The 23,036-nt window shown below is 63.0% G+C and overlaps 1 protein-coding gene across 1 annotated transcript; it reads left to right on the top strand.

Moving 5' to 3' along the window:
- The first annotated feature begins 10,126 nt into the window (after positions 1–10,126).
- On the top strand, positions 10,127–21,918 carry PITX1 (paired like homeodomain 1). The gene is made up of 5 exons (XM_051843401.2): positions 10,127–10,449; positions 10,743–10,955; positions 16,129–16,365; positions 18,395–18,627; positions 20,373–21,918. Exons 3-5 carry the CDS (start codon positions 16,197–16,199, stop codon positions 20,913–20,915), a joined length of 945 nt encoding a protein of 314 aa, XP_051699361.1. The 5' UTR covers positions 10,127–10,449; positions 10,743–10,955; positions 16,129–16,196; the 3' UTR covers positions 20,916–21,918.
- Positions 21,919–23,036: the final 1,118 nt, after the last annotated feature.

Below are 23,036 nucleotides of genomic sequence, written 5' to 3'. Positions count from 1 at the left end.
ACGAGTGAGCAGACCCCCACCTCGGCCGCCATCAAGATAACCCTGGTGGCCCTCTGGGCCAGGCAGCTGTCGCTCAGACCCCAGACCTGGGCCGGACCACAGACGCCTGGGCACGGTGGTAAACCTACTGATGTGGACCCTCCCGGGAGCCCTGTGGGGAAGGATGCCGTGTGGAGACAGGTCTGGGGCTGGGGCTGGGGCTGAGGCGCCCCTAAGCCCCGACAGCAGCCCCCACCAGGCCACCAAAGCAGGGGGGGCTAACTCAGGGCCCCTGCCCCAGCACAGCCCTCTGCTCTTCATGGGGGGCGGGGGGGGGGGTGCCATGCCACTCCCTGAACTTGCCAGGATTCTGTGTTGTTAAAAATACATGGGAGGGGTCGGCACTGTGGCGTAGCAGGTAAAGCCACCGCCTGCAGAGCCAGCATCCCATATGGGCGCCGGTTCAAGTCCCGGCTGCTCCACTTCCGATCCAGCTCTCTGCTGTGGCCTGGGAAAGCAGTAGAAGATGGCCCAAGGCCTTGGATCCCTGCACCCGTGTGGGAGACCCAGAAAAAGCTCCTGGCTCCTGACTTTGGATCGGCGCAGCTCCGCCCATTGCAACCATTTGGGAAGTGCCAGCAGATGGATGACCTCTCTCTCTCTCTCCCTCTCTCTCTCTGCCTCTGCCTCTATAGCTCTGCCTTTCAAATAAATAAATAAATATTTTTTTAAAAAGCACATGGGAGGAGCAGGTGTTTTGTGCAGCTGTTAAGATGCCTACGTCCCATACCAGCATGCCTGGGTTCAAGTCCCAGCTCTGCTCCTAATTCCAGATTCCTGCTAATGTGCTCCCTGAGAGGCAACAGGCAATGTTTTAAGTAGGTGGATCCCTGCCACCCACCTGGGAGACCTGGATGGAGCTCCCAAGTCCCAGCTTGAGCGTGGCCCAATCCCGACCATTGAGGGTATTTGGGGAGTAAACCAGTAAGTGGGATCTCCCTCTCTCTCTCTCTTTCTCTCTCTCTCTCTCTCCCTCCCTCCATCCTTCCTCTCCTTCTTCCCTGTCAAATAAATAATGTTTAATTAAAAAAAGAAACCACAGGTGGAGAAGCTCGTGTGCCAGGCAACCCAGCTCTGAATCGCAGCTCTCCTCACTGCCGGAGGCAGCGACTCCCTCCCTCCAAGCCTTGGCTCCGTCATTTGTAAAACGGCCACACACGCATCCCGATCCTGCAAGATGGGACATGCAGAAGGAGCTCAGCACACAGCAGGTGCTTGGACACCGGATGACCGGGAAACAAAGCCGAGAGGCCAAGTGCATTTCCCCGGCCTGGCCATGTCCTGGGAGCCTCAGCCCTGCCCTACACGTGCGGCAAACCCTCCTGGCCTTCTAGCACAGGTCGCTGAGTGTGGGTGAAGACAGTACTCAGAGGCAGAGAAAGGCACAGAGCAGCCCCCGAGGACCTCTCAGTCTACGGCCAAAACCACCCTCCGAATTCAGGCCGCTGTAAGGGCAAAGCTCAGGGACTGTGCCCAGGAAGCAGGGGTGGCCACGGGGAAGGGCAGGGCAGGAAGCTCGAGAAGCTTCTGAGGAGAGGAGTCTCTGGGCTGGGCCTAGAAGAGTATGAGTTTGGGACCTGTGCTGTGGTGCAGTGGGGTAAGCCGCTGCCTGCTGTGAACCCCATATGGGCGCCGGTTCAAGTCCCAGCTGCTCTACTTCCGATCCAGCTCTCTCCTAATGCACCTGGGAAAGCAGTGGAAGGTGGTCCAAGTACTTGGGCCCCTGTACCTGCCTGAGAGATCCAGATGAATATCCTAGCTCCTGACTTCGGAGAGGCCCAGCTCCAGCCGTTGCGGCCATAGCGGGGCATGAAGAAGCAGACAGAAGACCTCCCTCTCTCTGTGTAACTCTGCCTGTCAAATAAACAAAAAGAACAAGGGGAAGAAGAGGGAGAGGAAGAAGAAGTCTGAGTTGGCCCACTCCCTGCAGAGCCTGTTGGGCAGACAGAATGTCCTCAGTGAGCCCCAGGGAGGGGAGGCAGAGGCGGCCGGCAGCACAGAGCAGAGGCATCAGCTCGCAAGAGCCCGCAGCGCAGGCCGGACGGCCCCAGCCAATGCAGCGGTGCTGGGCGCGGGACCGAGGGCCAGTGGAGACGTGGTGCACAGTGCTGGCATGGGGCATCAGCCGAGACGACAGCTGTGGGGAGCTCCTTCTGGTCGACCCAACGAGGGTGGCAGACAGGCAGCTCGGCTGGAAGGCACCCTCACAGTCTCCTGGGCTGTCCGCCGTGAGACCAGGAGGTCTGCCTTCTGCAGCTTGACTGTCCCTGTGGCTGAGCACTGCCCACACTGCCTGTGCTTCCTGCCGTGGGAGCTTCTCAAGGGTAACCAGGGGTAGCACAGAGGACCCCACAGGCGTCACCTCGGGCCTAGACATAGCACCTGCTGTGAGGCACCCCCGTCCCCTCAGAGGAAGGGGGCAGCTTGGACACGGCCTGTGCTGTCTGCTCTCAGACTGCCTCATTCCCCGGCACTTCCGCCCTGCTGCCCCCTGGAACCCCCGATCCTGGCCTGGGGTCTCCCGGGAAGGGCTCCGTCTGACTCACAACCCACGCCCCCTCTGGCCCCAGGCATGCTTGAACCCCCTTTCAGTGCCAGAGACCTCCCCTTCCTAGGGTCCCCCTAACAGCTCCTGTTGTGCTGCGGGGGGCCTGTCTTTGACCCCTTCAGGCAGAACTTCAAAGTAGCCATTTTAAATTTCAGTTTTATTCAACGTTTATTTTGAAATAACACAGGCTTGTCAGATAGCACCGGCAAGCCCCCGCGTAGGCCTCACCCCAGGTGCCCCCCGCTGGCTGTGCCTTTGCCGCCTGGCACTCGCACAACACGTGGGGGGCTCTGTCCCTGATCACGTGTACCTGCACCAACCAGCAGCTCGCTCTGCCTCCCGCCACCCTCACAACCACAGCCTCCCCTTCCCACCGTCCCCACCTCCCGACAGCCACATACCATTCTCTGTGTTTAAATTCTGGCCATTCTGAGCCTGGCCTACAATGGAATCCAGAATATGGCCTTATGGGATGGGCCACAACGCCCTCGAGTGCAGCGAGAAGACGTTGGTGGCCGGTTCCTGCTGGCTGCTCAGCCGCGTGTGGCTCCCGTGGGCCACCCTTTGTCTAAGGTCTCACCTCCATGACAAATAAACCTGCAACAAACACACACGGACAGTGAAGAAGTCACGCGCTTGCCCCGCTGTTAAAGTGACCAGCACACGTCTCGTCCAATGTCGCTGTGTGCACGACCTCACGGTGTCTGCATATTTATACCTACTTCCTCCCAAACAGCTTGGATGCAGCTTTTTCTTTCTTTTTTTAGTACTCACAATGACTTTTTTTTTAATTTTTTTTTTTTACAGGCAGAGTGGACAGTGAGAGAGAGAGAGAGACAGAGAGAAAGGTCTTCCTTTGCCATTGATTCACCCCCCAATGCAGCTGGCGCAATGCACTGATCTGAAGCCAAGAGTCAGGTGCCTCTCCTGGAAGCCAAGAGTCAGGTGCCTCTCCTGGTCTCCCATGCGGGTGCAGGGCCCAAGCACTTGGGCCTTCCTCCACTGCACTCCCAGGCCACAGCAGAGAGCTGGCCTGGAAGAGGGGCAACTGGGACAGAATCCGGCACCCCAACCAGGACTAGAACCCGGTGTGCCGGCGCCGCAAGGCGGAGGATTAGCCTAGTGAGCCGCGGTGCCGGCCTCAAATCGATCCTTAATTCATTATTATATTTTGATTTTTTTTTGAAAAAAGCATATTTGGAATATACCGGGACAGAATCTGGCTCCCCAACCGGGACTAGAACCCAGTGTGCCTGCGCCACAGGCGGAGGATTAGCCTATTGAGCCACGGCGCCAGCCCTCACAATGACTTTTTAACAAGTCAAATCAAGAAGGGAAATGGAGACTGAACTCTAGAGATTTTGCTGTGCAGCTCAAGGGCCACACTGAGCCGAGACAGGGGTCACGGGGCCTTGCCTGCCCCCTTCCTATCCTCCCAGCACCAGCCCCAGTCCAGGCCCCGGAAGAGGGCAGAGCGAAATGGAAGCGTGAGCAGAAAGGGGGGACCCACAGTCTACTCTGTCCCCTCCCCATCAGCTCTGGAGGAAATTTTGCCAGTGTAAAAGTCACCTCCTCCAGGAAGCCTGCTCTGATCCCCAGACCCCACAGTACCACACCTGACACAGGTGAGGTCTGGCAGCCTCCTCACCTCCCTGGAAGAAGTGAGCAGCCATATTTGTCTGGGCTATGGCATCGAGGGAGAGGGGTCGCCGTGTGCCCACAGTGGGAGGCAGCATTGGGCCTGGCTCACCCGGGACCTGCAAATCCAGGTTCCGAAGCCCAGGCCCCAGTGGCCACGCAGCGCTGCCTCCCGCAAACTTTGCCCCTGTTGACTTTGGCCAAACTTCCCGGCCCCTAGAGGAAGAGGAAGCTCGGGATGCACAGGCCACATGGATCCCCACCCCCGCCCCGGGCCTGCCCACGGCCCTGCAGGTGACCTGCGCCGGGGGCTAGGAAGGCTGCCAACAGCGTGGTCCAGGCTTAGCCCAGGGGAGGGAACGGGAACGTGCTCTGGCAGAGGCGAGCCGAGGACGAGGCCGGCGCAGCCTTCACGCCCGGGCCGCTCCTCCTTCCTCACTATTTATGGGCCCTTGGAGGCTGCGCTTCCCTTTGTTCTGCCAAACAAGCTTGCTCCTGACTCCCGAGTCGGCCGGGGACTTGGCAAACATTTGTCAAGACTCGTCCCCTCGCTGTGTTTGTCTTCCCGGCAGAGATCTGGGCTCTGTGCACAGACAAGCTTGGCCCCGACCGACCACAGCCCCCGCCCGTGGGGCCCCAGGGCCCCACCTGCAGGCATCCCAAGGCGGGGGTGCCCAGCTACCCAGCAGAGGTGCGGCCCCTCCACCTGGCTGAAACGCCACCACCGTCCTCCAAGTCCCACAAGAATCCCTCCCAAGAGCAAGCCGTTTGAGCGTGTTGGGGGGGGGGGTGCTGTGCGGACTCAGATTTGGGGGTGGGGGACACAGAGAGGACTCAAGGGGAGGTGGGCATGTCCACCGCCAGCTCAGGCCTCAGCGCCAGCCTCAGTGGCAGGGACCGGCCCCACCCTGGGGATCGGACCTGCCCGGATGGTCCCGCCCAGCCCGCAGAGGTCAGCGTGCCCTGATCAATGCCGCCAGACAGGTGCCCCCAGAGAGGCACATTCCCCCGGGAGACGCCAGACTCTGTCTTCACTGTGCCAGACAGGAGGCGGACAGGGGCCCGGGACAGAGCAAGGCCCCAGAGGGCAGAGACGGAGCAGAGAGGGCCGAGTCCCTGGGCCTCAGTTTCCCTGTGGACATGGTAGGAACCCAGAGGGGAGTCGCTCACCTTTGGAGGCCACGGATGGGGCTGACCCAGATGCCACAGTGCAGGGGTCAGAGGGCAGGGGCGACCCCAGACTCACAGCCAGGAGCCCAGGCAGAGACCCATCACCTCCGGGGGCCTAACTCTGATCCGATGAGGGTAGGGACAGTCCTCACTCTGCAGATGTGCCGTGAGAACTAAAGGAGCGGATGCACAGGGGTTAGCGAGGCCCAGCGCACACCGGGGAGCCTCATCCTGGCGCTCCGATGCCCTTGCTAGCGCTTCTCAAGATCTGGGACTTGTCACTCACCTGGGAAATGGGTGACTCCCACCTCCGGGGGCAAACAGCTGGAGAGGCAAATGCTCAAACAGCAGTGTGCCCTGAGGCCGGCCAGACAGCCAGGTGGTGCTGCCTGCCGATTCCCAAGGCCTGGGCTGGGCATGGGGGTCCCTTCTCAAGGCACCCAACCTACACAGACACCTGGCAGCCCAGTGACGCCCTCCCAGCATGAATATTATTTAGGGTTTGCAGAGAAGAGGCACATGGAGCACTTGAAGGCACTCTGCAGAGAGAAAGGGACCACAACACCTTGCAGATCCAGGAGGGGCTCCCCCAGCCAGCCCGGGGCTGACCCAGGCTCTGCCAACGGCTGCTGCTGGCAGCTGAACATCAGGCCCCCCACGCACAGCCATCCCAACACCCCAGATCCCTGCCAGCCAAGCGCTCTTAGAAGGAGGCAGAACTGGGATTCACACCCAGCCTCATGGGTGGTGAGAGCCTTGAGCTTCGGGGAGAATGAGGGCCAGACCCAAGTGCACACAGCACACACCAGGCCTGGTAGTGAGACAGTGCTGGGCGCACGTTCCCAAACCAACCCCACAACTCTGCACCAGAGCCCAGGACTGGCAGCCGGGCAAGCCCTTTGGAAACGTGGCCCCGTGCAGCCAGCGTCCCCGGGCTGAAGGGGAGCAGCCCCACCATGCCGAGGATGCGTGAATATTTCATGGGCAGCTCCCTGCTGGTCTCCAATCATGGTTTCAATTGTCACGAGACAATTCAGAATTTCCAGCTCGGGCTGCCGGGCTGCCATGGGCCAGACAGCCAGCTCGGGCAGAGCAATTACTTTAAAAGCTTCCACCAGAGCTGCTCACGACACTGGCTCCCCCAATTGTGTGTCTGCAGCAGTGGCCACACCCTTCAGCCCCGGAGCGCCTGTCTCCCTACACAGGAAGCAGACATCCTGAGGGCTGCTGGGCACAAGGAGTGGAAAGTGCAGGAGACGGACGAGGGCTACCGGTGGGTGGGTAAACTGAGGCCCCCCCAAGGGAGCAGCTCCACAAGGGCAGGGGTCGTAGCTTCTCCCCTTCACATTTCCTGCGCCTGACTCACGGTGCACGCGTGGACAGGCAGATGCCCTGAGGGATGGAGACACTGAGTGACACTGCAGGAACCTCTCACCTCACCTGCTCGGATCCATGGCCAGACCGCCCGCTGGTCTACCTCTGCATCAGCTCCTCTGCCTTTGGGCCACACTCCCGCTCTCCTCCCAATCTCCCCCTCTGGTATCTGGTTCCAACTTTACTCCCCAGCTTTCTCAGCCTCCATGCTCTGTCTTCTCACTTGCCCCCAGTAGCCACCCTGCCTTGCTGTGTCAAGTACACCTGTTCGGGTGACCTCAGGGCCTTTACACATGCTCTTCTTTGAAGGATGGGTTCCCGGAGGGTAGAAAAACTTCTCCAGGAGATCCCTCAGTCTCTTACTCAAGACCCTTCAACGCAAGGGCGCAGGTGCCCTTTTCAGCACTGTGTTCCAAATATAGCTATGGTGTGTGTGTGTGTGCGTGTGTGTGCGTGTCTGCCTAATTGGTTCAGCCAAAACGGGCAGGAGCCGTCCATCTCTGCACCTCTGCAATCACAGGCACAAAGCATGCACTCTGTAAACTAAGAGGCCGGCAGACGAGGGTCCCAGGCCAGGGCTCTTTCCACTATTCTGTGCAGATGGTAACAGGACCACAATAATAAAAATAATAATAAAATTCTTGTGATGCCCACAGGGCTTCTCATTTTGCTTCGGCTGCCAGGAATCCCAGAGTGCAACAGAACACTTCTCAAAGATCTTACTTGATCCTACGGGGTCCTCTCAACTGTTAGAGCTTCCACCTCCCTCCTCCTGGCAGATGGAAAAGGGAGTGCAGCCAGTCGCTCCCCTGCCACGGGGGTCCCCCTAAGAGCACGGCCTCCCTCAGAGCTTCTGGGAGCTGCTGGGAGCCCTCCAGCTGGCCCAGCAGAGGCCTGAGGAGCAACCCTCGGGGGCTTCACCCACCCCCAGCAAAGCCAACGCTTCCCCTCATCATCGGGGGTGTCGTCCACACCATCAGCACCCTCCTGCACGCCGAGCACCCAGCCCTCAGCCTCACGCCTTCATGGGGAGGTGCTTCAGAAACCAGCCTGCACCCCGCCTCAGAGACCTTGCTCCAGCGGCCCCTGGGATTCTTGGGGCAGTGTGGCCACTCTTCTGTCCCATGACTGTGACCAGTGATCCTGCCCCATGCTTGTGGGGTGGAGCCGGTGACCCCAGCCAACCACAGCCCTAAGCACTCTTCTCCACAAAGGGGTTGTCCAGGAATGGGAGTGTAAGTTGTACCCAGCCAATCAGCACAGGCAAATCCCCCTGCCCACTCTAGGTAGAGTCCTGCGCTAGGCAAGACAAGGGTCAGCTCTGCTCTCAAGGAGCTTAACCATTGGTCAGCACAACAGGTTTAATCAATCACCATATAAATATTCATTTTAGTAAGAACAATGGGAAAGGACTCTCCTCACTTGCACTGGGTATTGGTATCAGAAACACTGCTTAGAGAATTGTCTGGGTTTTCTGCATCCATGTGGCTGAAGATACATGCCCAATAGGTTCACTGTGAACCTGTGTGACAAGTGCATTTGTCCCAGAGAGTAAAGCTCCTATTAGAAGAAGCCTTTCCCAGGAGCAGTCCGTCGCTTCCCTTCCTGGTGGACGCGACCCCAGCCGTCCTCTCTGATTCCTGATCCCCCTGCCCTCACAGTGAAAATGCTTGTGACCCGAGGTGTCAATACCTAAAGGAGAACCGCGAAATGTTCTTTTTGGAAGATGCAAAAGTAAGGTCGTAAAAGGCATGTTTTGGCCCATACCAGTCACCGAACACCTTCCCGCCTCCCTGATCACGCCCTGCCTACATAGCTCTCCCGCACAGACGCTCCCTAGCAATACAGCAGGGGAAGGAGACAAGTCCATTCCATCAGAAGAGGGGTCCCTTCCTACCTGACCAGCCAGCACAGCCACCCTGGGGAAGAAGGAAGCAAAAACAAGAGTCAAGCCACCTGGCAGGTGCCTGTGCCCCTTAGCCCAGCTCCACCTGGGGCCAGCCCCTCGGTTCCATCATCTTGTCTGTGTCTCAAAGAAGGGGATCCCCTGCTCGCCCCATTTACAGATGAGGAAGCTGAGGCTGGGTGAGGCTCTCTGACTTGCCCAGAGCCACACAGCCAGTCCAAGACGCAAAGATCCCAGCTCAGGCCATCAGGTGCCAGAGGCAGGATTTCTTTGCAACCACAGAAGATTCCTTGGGAACAAGAGCAGGCAGAGAATCTCTCTCTTTCTTTCTCTCTCTCTCTCTCTCTCTCTCTCTCTCACACACACACACACACACACACACACACACACAGAGGCACCCGCTGGAAACAAAACCTGGAAAACTGTTAGTGTGCAGGGGTGGGTGAGTCAAAGCCAACCCAGCCAGGCGCCTGTGCAGCCCTCTGTAGGGGGGCACCAGTGGTTGCCTCCATTAAGCCCAAAGATGCCCGAAAGCTCCAGGTCAGAAGCGCCCTGGCTTAGCAGCTCTGGGCAGGGCCACCACCAGGCCACTTTCACTCATAAAACATGGGGGGAGGGGGGTAAGAGAAGGGGGAGGCTGGAATCCCCATGGCGCAGGGCGGTCAGCAGGCTGCACGTGCGCGGGGCAGTCCCTGGGCCAGGTCTGCAAGAAAGGCGCCAGAGACTGGTCCCTTAACCCTTAACGACCCTGTGTGCCCCGAAAGCCCACTGGCTTCCTAAAGCGGTCCCCACTGTTGAGGGTTGCCGGGAGGGACAACGCCACTCCCCTCCAACGGCACGACAGGCTGCAGGGACCCAGGCGAGCTCGGGTCGGCTTTCACCTTCGGAGGTCGGGGCGCGGGTCCTGGGTCGGCTGCCCGGGCCAGGCTGCCCCGGAGGCGCGGATGAGCAAGGAGACAGGGCGGGCGCGGGGCCGTGCGGTCTCTCTCACGGCAGCTGTCGGCGAGCACCAGGCGGCGGGGAGGCACCGCCGCGGACTGCACCTCATGAAACATTCATGCCCGCCGCCTCGCTGCCCTCTCCCGGAACCTTGCGCCCTGGCCGCGGCCCCGGAGCCCGCGGCCGTCGGCGGGCAGGCTGGCCGCTCTGCTCCCCGAGAGTGGCAGGCCACAGCCCGCCTCGCTGTCCCATCCCACAGCCCCCCGCAGCTGCAGGCGCAGACTCGGCGCTTTAGGGAAGCAGGTTCGGCCAACTGGTTTCCCCAACGAGGCTCCGGATGAGTGGCGACGCGGGGGAAGCCGGTGGTCGCGAATGTGAGAAGGGTCGGCTCCCACTTCCCGCTCGGTCCTGCCCATCTCCCAGCGGCCGCCAGCCAGGAACAGGCCTAGGGACCACATGGGTCGAGGCCTCCCGGCCCAAGGATGATCGCTAGAGGGTGTGCAGGCGCGGGCACTGGACAAGAGGCCATGAGCGCCTGAACTCGTGCACTCGGCGCCTTCTTTCCTCCACAGCCCAGGCCCTGAGGAGGGGGCCGGCTGCCCCTCCCCGCACCCCCGTCACACACACCGAAAGCCTGATCTGTCCTCAAACCTCGGTGGCCAACAAGCTCTGCGCAGCGACTCTTCGCTGCCAATAACTTGCAAACCCAGCTGGACCCGCAGGCTGGGCAGAAAGGGGCAAGGTCGACTCTCCAAACCCCAGCTTGGCTGGAACCTGGCCGGACCCCGGGAAACTCCAGCCGGACCCACGCTAGGCCCAGCCCCTCACGTGCCAGGTGGGAAACTGAGCCCCGGAGAGAATGCGCGTCGGGGCTGGGCTGGGATCCACAGCGGCCTCGTCCGCCTGAGGCCGGGCCTCTCCGCAGCGCGCGCAGTCCCCCGGCGCTCCTCGGACTGCTGCCCCGGCCGGCCGCTAGCCGCACGGACCTCAGCCCGCGCCCGGAGGGAGGCCGGGACCCCTGGCCCGTGGGACAGCGCGCCGCCCCCTCCCCGCCGGTCCCGGCCGGCGCCTTCCCCTCCCCCCCCCCCATTCCCGCCTCCCCGGCCCGTGTCCCCGCCTTCCCCGCAGGCGACGGGCGGCGGCGGCAGGAGGAGCGGGTCGAGCCGAGGCAGCCCCGACCTTGCGCGCTGGGATGTAGCGAACCAGCCGGGGCCGAGGCAGCGCGCACAGCTGGAGACAGAGCTGGATCCGGGGCCCCGGCCGGAGCCGAAACCTGAGCCAGAGTCCGCGGCGGGCGAGCCCAGAGCCGCTGAGCCGCCGACGCAGCGCTGCCCGGGTTGGGTAAGAAACGCCGGGCTCTAGGGGCGCGGGGTCTCCGCGGTGGAGGGGCGTGCGGAGGTGGCGGCCGAGTCCTGCGCTCTTTGATCCCGGCGAGCACGGGGTGCAGCCGGCGGTGCGGAAGGTGCGCGACGCTCGGAAGGTCGGGCGCCCTCGAGGCAGCGCGAGGAGCGCGTTCCTAGCCCGGTGCATGGCCGCAGCTGCCGTCACCCGGAGCCACCTCACCTAAACAGGGAGCTCACCTTGCGCCTCGGCCCCGGGGCATCCCAAGAGGGCAGCAGCCTCGGGGGCGCGGGCCCGGGCCCCACGACGGGCGCAGCCCTGGAATCCTTCGCAGTCCTTTGCGGCGGCGCGGCGCATAGGGGGCCTCGGGGAGCCGAGGGCAGGCGAGAGGGCGGCCCGGCACTCCGGCTGCGTCCGGGGATGGGGGCCCCAACAGCGGCGGAAGTGCTGGCCCCTCTGCGCGGCTCGGGACTTCTGCCGCGGCTTCGCGTCAAGAGGGTATTTGTCCTAAACGAAACCGCTTCGTTCGTTCGCTCGTTCGGGCAGCGATGCCGCACAACAGCAGCAGACCTCGGCCAGAGCCCGGCTCTCTTCGCCCCGGACCCCGACGCCCGCCGCAGCGCGGGACGGTGCGCCCAGCCCACGGCGGCCTGCCCTCGCCCGCTCGGGTCGGGCTTCACTCTCCCCTGGGAACCCCAGATGCCCTTCACAGAGTCTAATAAAGACATTCCCGCGGCTTCTCCCGGGCTTCGTGGTTAAGGCAAGGTCCCCGCATACCCAGCTGCTGCTCTCGAACGGGGTCTCCGCACGCTGACGGAGACCAGCCCCCGAACAATTCCGCGGCGGCCACACAGAGCCCTGAGGCCGGGAGCGCGGCATTGGGCGCCCCAGGCTGAAACTGCAGCCCCAGAATTTTCTGATTTAGGAATTCTCTGAATCTAAAAATATGCGAGCCCCTTTTTCGGAGAAAACGAAGGCTTGGGTGTTCTCTTGGATTCCCAGTGGGTTCTGAGATCCCACAGGGCCAGAGGGAGGAAACCAGTTTGCTGTCTAGTTGCTGAAAAGGCAGCGCTAGGGCAATGGCGAGGTCCAGCCAGAGCGCAAAGCTGCAGGCAGGAGAGGCACTGGAGAGAACCTGCCCTGTCCCCTGTCCTTTCCCCCTGGCTGCTGGGGGGCTTGGGAGAGAAACAGAGGTGGGCTGGGGCGGGGAGATGCAGAGGCCACAAGGGCTGACCCGGGAGGAGGAGACCCTCCAAGGGCCCTTCTCCCAGGAAAGAAGCTGCCTGTCGTGTGACCCTGGGCTGCCACCCTCCTGGGCTCTCTCCCCTCCAGCACAGCCATTCTCAGGAACCAGATAGTGTCCTGTGGACATGGGGTGAGCAGTGGACCAGGAAGACCTATGGGCCCTGCCAGCGGCTCACAGAGCAGGGGAAAGCACAGAGTCCCCAGCTCCCAGCCCTCGGGCTGTGCCCTGTGGCAGTCACCCTGCTGGAGCCCAGACTGGGAACCCCGAGGGGCGTGAAGCCTCGGACTGGGGCCCTCAGCAGCCTGAAGAGCCCGCTGGGGTTATTCCAGCATCTGCCAGAGCACCCCTGCTCCCCGTCGCCCGGTAACAGCTTGTATTCTGGAAACAAGAGCTTTTATTGGGGAGGGGGCGTTAGATCAGGCACAAGGAGGTAGGTGGTCCCCGCTGTACTCCCAAAACTGGGTTTTCTAGTTTGAACTTCTCCACGGCCTAAGAGGCTTAGGACTGGAATGTCCCGGAGAGTCATGGATGGCCCCGGGGGCAGGCCATGGCACATTCCTTCCTTTTTCCTAAAATCCCTTGGTCCTGGGAGCAAGGATTAGAGTAGGTACCCCCATGGGTGGGGAGCAGGGTGCCCCCATGAGGACCTTCCAATGATCCTTCCCAAATTAAATGACTAAGCCACACTTAGGCACCGCGTCCATTTTCGAGCGAGCCCAGCTTTTCAGAATGGGCCCCTGTGACTCCCTGAACCCCAACGATGGCCCTGGCCCCTCTGCTGAGCCCGGCCAGGACCGTAAACCCCAACCTTCTTGAAAGCGACAGCCATTCCTGGCTTCGTGTGGCCGGAATGGAATGGGCAACATGGTTCCCGCTCCAGTAAGCCCCCTCCTCTCCTCTCCTCTCCTCGTGTCCCCACTGGAGGCCTTAACATCAGGCACAAAGTCTCATGTCAGACAGAGCAACTGAGGCACAGTGCAGGTGAAGCCATGCTTAGGGTCACACGGCAGAGGGGGACACTGGGCCTCTGCTCTTACTCCTGTGTGTGTGTGTGTGTTTGTGTGTGTGTGTGTGTGTGAGAGAGAGAGAGAGAGAGAGAGAGAGAGAGAGAGAGAAAGCACCTACTCTGGGACAGTAGGTGGTGGGTGGATGTAGCTAGGGAAGAAGAGAGAGTGCGGCCAGGTCCCCTCTCCAGCCAAGCCCAGGACCATGCCACAGCCTCCATCAACCATTTCCTTGCCCCTTGGTCCTTCAAGGTTGCCCAAGCCCAGCCGCACAGACACCGCCCACCCCACCCCCACAGGCAGTCTTCACTAGCCTCAACTCTTCTCTGGGGCGCAGGGCCCAGGCCATACAGGGCTTCACCCACAAAGAGCTGAGGGCCTGTCCATCCACACAGGCGGGCATCGAGATTTCCAAATAAAGAGAGCGTTATGCCTGCTTGGAGCACTGCCCAGAAGGCACACAGCAGGTGCTCAATAGCTGCATTAAATTGTACCCACAGTGCCAGAAGCGAGCCCCTCAGACAGAGTAGCTGGAGCTGTTGGGTGTAAGATCCCAGGAGGACTCGCCTCTGTGGGGCCCCTGGGAGTGGAGAGGCTGTGACGCCCACCTCTGGATGCCCAAGGGCGAGCATTTGTGTCTCTGCCGCTGTCCAGAGATGCCCGATGCTCAGCTGGCTTGGAGCACACTGCCTTCCCTGACAGCCAGCTGTCAGACCAAGTGCACACAAGTGAATGTGTGTGTGCATGGCACACCTGTGTGGGTATGCAGTACCAGTGTGTGCGCCTTCTCTTGGGCACTGCATCCAGGCTGTTCTGCACAGCGCATAAAGGGGCGCTCCCTAACACCTAGATGTAGGGGGCATCTATGGCCAAGAAACGTGGTCAAAGGTTGAGCGGAGGGCAAATGCCTGGCAACCGCGATTGCCCACGTCCTTCTCTCCCTGGCGCAGACTAACTTCACCTTGGGGGTCTCAACTTGCTAGGACAGGGGCCTTCACTGACTCAGACCAGTGGCCAGTGTCCTCCTTCGGAACTCAGCCTTGGAACCTGCCTCCCACGGTTACAGACACTGGGTGACAGTGGGGCAGGCCGTAGGGAGGTGCGCGTGGGGCTAAGGCCTGATTCCACGCTGCCTGCCTGCCTGCCCGTGCCTGCCAGAGGAACTCAGCCTGGTGGCCCGGGGGGCCTCCCTCTGATGGGGGTGGGGACAGGGGGAGGGCTGGAAGGCAGAGCCTGGGGAGCACCCCAGGCGCAGGCACCCACAATCAGCCCCAAGCAGAGGCCCCAGGAGGAAATGCAGACGCCAGGGGCCCTGGGCCCTCAGGGGGGAGCAGTGCCTCCCTACCAGGCTGCTGTCCTGCTTAGCTTCTGCTCCCCTGGGCGACTAGGTCCCGCGGAGCTGCTCAGCAGGTGAGGGGCAGAGGGCAGCCTGGGGTCTGCCTGGGGTCCGAGGAGCGGGGGTCAGGGACGCGCCCTACAACCGAGGCTATGGCCTGTTTGCTCAAGGCGCAGAGGCCTCAGGGCCAGTTAACAATTGTTCAGCGAAATCCTTCGACAAACCTCACTGAGGACACAGGCAGGGAATGCCTCTTGGGAGGTGGGGAGGGTGCGGTCTTTGCCTGTCCCAGAGCAGGCTCCTAGCGCGCTGCTCAGCTCCCACTGTAGGTAAGGAGAGAGAGTCCGGCAGACGCAGGGCTGGGGGATGGCAGTCACCTGGCCTAGCCATCCTGTGCCCCAAGCCTTGGGAAGCACCCTAAGAAGGGCAGAGGCTGCCTGGGCCAAACCGGCAGCTGCCAAGGCCAGGGCCTGGCCCACAAAGGGGCAAAACAAGGGGAGAGGCCAGGAGAGGCTGCCGGGCGCGCCGCGCTCCCGGGGTCTCCTGCCGCACTCTCTGGGCGCCAAGAGCCAACCGAAAACGTTGCGTCTGATTAGAAGCCATCATTTCTATCCCAATCCCGGAAAATTGACTGCGGTGCAGGGAGGGAGGCCGGAGGAGCAGCCTTGGGGGAGAGGGTCCGAGCTAATTAGGAGGCAGCATCCGGGGGCCCATTAGCGCGCAGGCTGCTGTCACTCAGCCGGCTGGGTCCCCCGGAGGAGAGGACCGGGAAGGAGGGGCCGGCGGCCCCCGACGAGGACCCCGCTGGGAGCGGCCCCCCGCCCTGGCGCTGGCTCCGCGGCGCCCGCTCCTCGAGATTCCGCTCGGCGAACACTCACTCGTCCCGGGCTGTGCTCGCCGGGGGCGGGGGACCTCGCGGCGGCCCAGACGGGGGTGGATTCTGTGCCCAGCAGGCCACTGGGGGCCCGAGGTGCGCCCGAGCCGCGCGGGACTGCCAGGCCAGATGCGTCTCTTTTGTGCGGCCGAGGGAGAGCGCGGTGTGTCACCGCGGAAGCAGGGAGAGGCGCGGCGAGGCCGCGGGGGGCGGGGAGCGGCGGGAAGGTGGCTGCGGAGGGAGGGCGCGGACGAGGCAGGGCGGGCGGGAGGGCGCGGCGGCGGGGCGGCTCGGGGCTGGATTCCGCCCGCGCGCCCTCGCCCGCTCGCTCGCGCCCTCCCTCCCCAGCCCCCTCCCACCCGGGCCCACCCCACCCACCACCCCTGGCGCAGGGACTGCTGGAACCTGGCGGTGCGCGCTGTCGCTTTAAGACAGACTCTGCTGGCGCCGTCCGGAGCCTTAGAAACCGGCCCCGGATCGGGAGCCGGAGCCGGAGCCGGAGCCGGGGCCGGGCTGGCGGCGGAGGCCCGAGCGGCGGGAGCGCAGAGCGGAGCGCGGAGCCAGGCGCCCGGTCGCTAGAAGCCGCCGCCGCTGCCGCCGCCGCCTGCCCGGCCCCGCAGTCCCGGGCGGTCCATGGGGCGGGCGCGGCGTCGCTGCGGGCCCGGGCAGCCCTGGGGGGCAGCCGCTTAGGAGCTGCACTCTTGTCCCCGCAGGTCGCAGCCAGGGCGACCGGGCGCACCGAGCCCCGGCCCCTGGAGCGCCCACCGCGGTCCCCACCTCCATGGACGCCTTCAAGGGGGGTATGAGCCTGGAGCGGCTGCCGGAGGGGCTTCGGCCACCGCCGCCACCGCCGCATGACATGGGACCCGCCTTCCACCTGGCCCGTGCCGCTGACCCCCGCGAGCCGCTCGAGAACTCAGCCAGCGAATCGTCCGACACGGAGCTGCCAGGTAAGCACGGTGCCCACGCGGCGCGCACGGAGCGGCCCGGGCGCGGGGCTCGGGGCGCGGGACCCGGGGCCTGGCGCCTGGCGCCCGCTCCGCACGACCTGGCTCGCTCTCCGCCCCAGGAGCGCCGGGAACTTTCTTTTTTCCTTTTCTCGAGCTGGCCGGGAACGCGGAAATTTACACGCACGCACAGGAAGGTGCTCCCACACGGGAGGCCGACAGATGCGCGAGCCCGTGGTGGAGGGTTTGCGCTGAGCCCCCGAACGCACGGAGAGGGAGGCAGTTGGGTTTGCTCAGAAGAGCGCCGTGGGGTCGCTCGCACTCCGGGAGGCTAGCAGACCGAGGGCACACCGTGGGGGTGACGGACGAGAGAAAGTGCCGGGAGGGGCGGGAAGGGGCAGCCGACGAGAAAGGGCGGGTGGGGAGCACAGTGTGGGCCGGGGCGGGGGGTGGGGGGCACCACCGAAGGAAAGGCACCGAGCGCGGGCCAAGGGGCGAACCCCGAGGAAGGGATCCCTGCCCACGTGTGCGGCCGGGGCCCGGCCTTGGCTCGGGCGCCTCTCCCTGCGCGCCGCTCTTCTGTCCGAGAGCTCGACCTGCGGTCCCAGCCGGGAGCCGGCCGGGCGGGTGTCCGGCGCGGGCAGTGGCTCGGCCAGTCCGCGGTGGATGCCGGCTGCCGGGCGGTCCCCTCTGGCCGGCCCCGCGGGTCGTGGGCACCGCCTCCGCGCTCACGCGTTGCTCCAGGCCGAGGGTCTCCAATCTCTCTTTGCTCCCGCTCTGCATCCCGAAGCGACTCTGCGGGAGGCTCTGTTCTCTTGGCCGAAATGCAGCCCGCGCCGGACGGTGTTTTTTGTGCTCCCGAATTGTGAACGTGGTCTGCGGCTGGCTTTTCTTTTTAAAGTCCAGAGAAACGCGTAGCTAGAGGTTGATTTTTAAAGTCAAATCTATGAGGATGAATGAACTATTCTAACTGTACAGGCGTTTTTTCGATCTTGAAAGAATGAATGCACGAAGTGTAGTTGTCTGGAATTTAAAAGTCTCCACGCAACATTAATCTTGGTGAGATTTTAAAAAGTTTGTCCAAAATGGCGCGTTTCTCCAGGATTTTCTCAAAATCGATTTCAAGCGATATTATTTGGGGATTTTAAATTTTCGAACTAGAATGCTTCTCCGGGATTTAAAATTTATCACTACAAGGGCGTTATTGGGAAGGGCTTAAAAAATCTATCTACAGCAGCACACTGATCAACAGCAACAATAAAAACATCCTCGAGAAACAAACGGTGCGTGCGCCCGCACAGCTCTGCGCTCGGTGGGCGGCGTGTGTGCGCGGGGGCCCGGGCTTCCTCGGCGCGCTCTCTCGGCCCCGTACCTGCCTGTTCTGGAGAACGTGCGGCCCTGTCCACGTTTCCAGGCACAGCGCCATCAGCTTTTCTGCGCTTCTGTGCTTGGGTTTTAAATTCTTTTTCTTTCTGTGCCACCGTTCCTGTGGAGACGGAGAGGCTACAGCCCGAAGTCGCCCGCACAAGAATGTGTCCGGACAGCGGGCTCTGCAGGCCCCGCGGCCGAGGCCTGCGAGTCAGGCCGCTTCCGTGCCCAGCGCGGGCTCCCATGCAGTCCCGGGAGGAAGAGAGCGGCCGGCCTTGAGGCCGCTGCCCCCACTGCTTTCAGACTGGAAAGATCTGCTTCACGAAAGCAGGACTCCCTCAGAGTTAGACCCCCAGAAGCTCTGGGGAAAGAAAGCGCAAATGTTTGCTGCTGACAGCGGCTGCAGGGCCGGCGCCGGGCCGAGCCGCAGGAGCAGGCCCCGCGCGCGGGGAACGCAGGCCCGAGGCTCCGGCGCTCTGAGCCCCGGCGCGCCAGGCCGGACGTGCCTGCTGACGGCCAGCACCCAGCCGGCCCTCTGCTTGGGCACGATTTCCAGGGCCCCCGGCGGGAGGGCGGGCTCGTGGCCGGCGCTTCGGTGGAGCCGGGAACGCGTGCGACCGGGCGTGAGCCTGAGCTGACGCGCGCCCCGTCCTGCCCGCTGCAGAGAAGGAGCGCGGCGGCGAAGCCAAGGGGCCCGCGGACGGCGGTGCGGGCGGCGCGGGCTGCGGCGGCGCGGAGGACCCGGCCAAAAAGAAGAAGCAGCGGCGGCAGCGCACGCACTTCACCAGCCAGCAGCTGCAGGAGCTGGAGGCCACGTTCCAGAGGAACCGCTACCCCGACATGAGCATGCGGGAGGAGATCGCCGTGTGGACCAACCTCACGGAGCCGCGCGTGCGGGTGAGGCGGGGAGCGCGCCGAGGGTGCCGGGCTGCACGGGCGCAGCACCGGAGAGCGCAGGCCCGCACCGGATGCGCACGCTCTCCGCTCCTGAGACCCCACCTTGGGCCCCGGGTCCACCGGCATCTGCAGGGCTCCAGGGCCGCTGGTGGCCCCTCACCACCCACCCCCGGGCTTTACGGCGGCCCCAGGAAGCCCGCCCATGCCCCGTAGGGCCCCGGCCCCGCTGGGATGTTGGGATACCCCGGGCCAGACACTGTGCAGAGGACTCCCTGCCGCTGGGGACCTTGGGAGCCGCTGGCTTCCCCCTTGGAAAACGAAAGGGAAAGGCAGGTCCTGCCTGGCTGCCTCTCGGAGGTTGAAGGAATGTTGCTAGGGTTCAGGGTCTCAAAACAGGGGTCCCATTCTGCACCCAACTTGTCCAACATCGGGATATTATCCTCCTTCCCGGGCCGTTCAGCCAGTCCACCGCTGGAGCCTCTGGCCAGTGCCCTCCCGGGGTCAGGTGGCGGAGGCCGCTCTGCGGGCAGAGTAGCCCTCAGAGCCCTTTTGGGCTGGAAGGTGCCGTCCAAGGCCGCACTGTCTCCTCTCTTCTTACCCTTTGGGTTCCCAGTCAATGCCAGGCAGGCTTTCCTGCCGCGGCAGGAAGAGAATCCTTAGAATCATTTCTTCCTGGACGCACAAAGATTGAACCAGATCCCAGGAGCTGGGTTCTAGCCAGACCGGAGTCCCACCTGGCCCCCAGACACCGGGCCACCCCTCCCCTCCGCAGGCCGCGGTGACTCTACAAGTTTATGGAGGAAGAGCTGGGCTGGGACCAGGGAGAGCAGAGGCGGGGGTGCTGCAGGCTGGAGGTGGGGGGACTCTGCCCAGGGCTGGACAGGGGCCAGGAGGGCCTGGGCATTCGGTGGGCAGCTGGATGGGTGCGGACCTGGAGAACCGAGCACTGAGAGGTCCTTACCAAACTTCGCAGGAGAAAAGGGGGAGGAGGGATTAGGGCAAAACTGGTAAGAAGCAAAAGGAAATTAAATATTTGCAGAGAAACATATTTGGCATATATTTAGGCAGCAGGAAAGAAATTAAATATTTAAGGGCAAAGCATAAGGATCGAGTATTCAAGAAAAAGAAAGAATCAACTATTTAAGCGTAACACTGAGGGTCAGACATTTGGAAAGAAGGGGAAAAAACTAAATATTTGGAGAAGAATCAAAAGGATCAAAAATGGGGGTACAGCAGAAAATAGACCGTTTGAGTACAAAGAACGGGGTTCAGATAGGGCGCAGACCGGAGGGAAATCAACATTTGGGAAACGAAAATATCAGAAATTGTCCTTCAAGATGGAAACAGACGGTGTGAGCCAGGAGACATCTAGGGGAGTCGGGGAGCCCTACGTTTCAGTAAGAAAACAACGCCGTTTGCGTTTGCAGGGGAAGAGAATGGATGGCGCATTCGAAGGCACCCAGGGACCCGTTTAGGGGAGAAGGCGGGAGGCGGACTGGCTGGGAGCAAGAGAAGGGAACCGAGTATTTGTTAAAAACAAAAACAAAACCCAGAATGCTCGTTAGGAGGAGAAAATGGACTTAATTTGGGAAAGAGGCTAAAGATCGGGGGGGGGGGGGGAAGAAAAATTTAAAATAAAAAACAAAAACATGTTTTCTCGGGACAGGAAGGGGACCGTCAGGGCGAACAGGCAGGGTGGCGGGTGCAGGCGCGGGGCCCTGACCTGTCTCCCGCCCCTTCCCCAGGTCTGGTTCAAGAACCGGCGAGCCAAGTGGCGGAAGCGCGAGCGCAACCAGCAGCTGGACCTGTGCAAGGGCGGCTACGTGCCGCAGTTCAGCGGCCTGGTGCAGCCCTACGAGGACGTGTACGCCGCCGGCTACTCCTACAACAACTGGGCGGCCAAGAGCCTGGCGCCCGCTCCGCTCTCCACAAAGAGCTTCACGTTCTTCAACTCCATGAGCCCACTGTCGTCGCAGTCCATGTTCTCGGCCCCCAGCTCCATCTCCTCCATGACCATGCCGTCCAGCATGGGCCCCGGCGCCGTGCCCGGCATGCCCAACTCGGGCCTCAACAACATCAACAACCTCACGGGCTCCTCGCTCAACTCGGCCATGTCCCCTGGCGCCTGCCCCTACGGCACCCCCGCCTCGCCCTACAGCGTCTACCGGGACACGTGCAACTCGAGCCTGGCCAGCCTGCGGCTCAAGTCCAAGCAGCACTCGTCGTTCGGCTACGGCGGCCTGCAGGGCCCGGCCTCGGGCCTCAACGCGTGCCAGTACAACAGCTGACCGCCCGGCCGGCCACGCGGGGCGGGCCCGCGCAGGACGCACGCGGGGCCCCGGCCGCCGCCCGCGGACCCCGCACGAGCGCAGCCGCTCCCCACCTGCCCGCCTTCGGGCTGGTTTTGTGTTTGCTTTTCCGGACCCCACTCCGCCCTCCACAAAGAAACAAAAACGAACCAAAAAGACGTCGGAGAAAAGCGCCGCGGAAAAAAAAAAAAAGAAAAAAATGGATGAGTTGCAATTTCCCTCGGGATGGCGCGGGTGGAGTGCGTTCGTTCACACGGGCCCCGGCGGCCCTCTCCGCGGAGGTAACGCGGCCCGGCAAGCGAACGCGGAGGCCCGGCGGCCAGGAGAGGACGCCCGCGTAGCCCGCGTCCCCGCCGCGCCGGACCCGGACTGAGCGGCTGCGCCCGCGTCTGAGCCCGCGGACTGGACGTGCGGAGCCCGGACACGCCTGAGATCCCCCGGCCGCGCACGAACCAGACGTCCTCTCCGAGCTGGCCGGGCCGAGCGCACCTTAGCTCGATTCGGATCCGAGTTGGAGGGGGCGTTGGGCCGGGGATGACGGTGCCCAGCCCGGGATCGCGCGCTCGCCGCTCAGCTGCTCGCACACGGCCTCGGCGCCCCGCGCGGAACCCTCGCCGGCTGCGCGCTCCGGAGCCGTGTTTTAAGGCCACCAAGCCGCGGCGGGAGGCGAGGGAGGGCTCGTTGCGGAGCGCCCCAGCCCCGAGCTCAGCCGCTGGCCCAGGCCCTCTGCCCCGCTCCCGTGCCTGGAGGTGCCCCCTGTCCCGGCGAACAGCCCCCTCCTCACCGCCCGCCGTGCAAGAGTGGAGCCGGAAGAGCGCGGGGCGCGGCCCCAGGGCCCCGCGCCCACTTTGCACACCCGCTCTCCGGCCCGCGCCCCTGTTTACAGCGCCCCTGTGTATGTCGGACTGACTATAGAATTATAAATCTGTCTATATCGACTTGTCCATGTACGTCTATTAAAACCATAGTCCGAGCGTGCTAAGCACTGCCGAGCCCTGACTGCTTCATTCGGCCGAGGAGGGAGGAAGTGCACAGAAAGGGCACGGGGCCGCCCCCCCCCCCCCCCAGGGATGGAAATGCCGAGGCAGCCTCCTCTGGAGTCCCCCTACCCCAACTCCCCACCACCGTCCCCGACCTGCTCAGCCCCGGCCCCACCGAGGGCGCCTTGGGCCGCTCGGAGCTCGCTTTGCCCGGTGGGCACCGGCTGAGCCGCTCAGCCTCCCGGCTCTTTGCGCAGTGCCGCCCCGGCCAGGGCGCCTTCCCCGCCACCCCCAGGCCACGGCACCCTGCACAGGCTGTTGGCGGCGACCCTCAGGGTTCCCAGGGTGCTAGAGCCCTTGCTTGCTGGGAGCACTGGGGTGGGGGTGGGGGTGAGGGACACTGAGAGCCTCCTGAGGCGCGGGGTTGCTCTGTCTCCCGTGGGCGCGCGGCCCTGACAGCTGCGGGGGATATTGGGATATGCCTCTTCCCTTAATGTCCCAGCACGCCGAGATCCCACCCAGGGGCGTGGGACTGTGCCGGGGGAGAGTGTCCGTCACACAGGGCTCACTTCTCACTTCCCTTCCACCCCGGCTCAAGGGGGCGGCTTCGGGCTGCCTCCACCCTCCCTTGGCTTTTGGAAACTACTGAACAAGACCAGCCTGTAAACTGCCTGTAAAATTCTGCTTCCCTTAAGTAAGTCACTTCTAATGGCAAAACAAAATGTTTGCAGCTGCAGTGGGTGAGCAAGGAGGGGCTGGCGTCCTGCTTTAGGATCACCTTGTGATGCGGACTGGCACTGCCCTGAGCCAGCCCCGGGCGGGCGAGCCCTGGCTGGGAGGAGGGCACGGCCACAGGCTCAGTCAGGAGCTAATAGCTACAGAGCCCTGTGCACACACTCTCCAGCCAGGGCAACACGGCCTCAGAGGTCAGGAGTGTCAGCCCCATTTTGCACAGGGAACTGGGGTCCCCGACTCTTGAACTGAGCCAAGGTCACACGGAGCCCAAGGACTGGAGACTGCAAAGCTCTTCTCACCCCTAGCTGAGGAATGAGGAGGGGTCCTCGCTGCAGGATGGCCCAGACTGTGGGGTTCTGACACGGACAGGGCCAGATACAGACTG

This window comes from Oryctolagus cuniculus, chromosome 6, assembly GCF_964237555.1.
Source record: "Oryctolagus cuniculus chromosome 6, mOryCun1.1, whole genome shotgun sequence".
Taxonomy (NCBI): Eukaryota; Metazoa; Chordata; class Mammalia; order Lagomorpha; family Leporidae; genus Oryctolagus; species Oryctolagus cuniculus.
The sequence above is the reverse complement of the archived record's forward strand: the minus strand, read 5'-3'. Positions and strand labels throughout refer to the sequence as shown.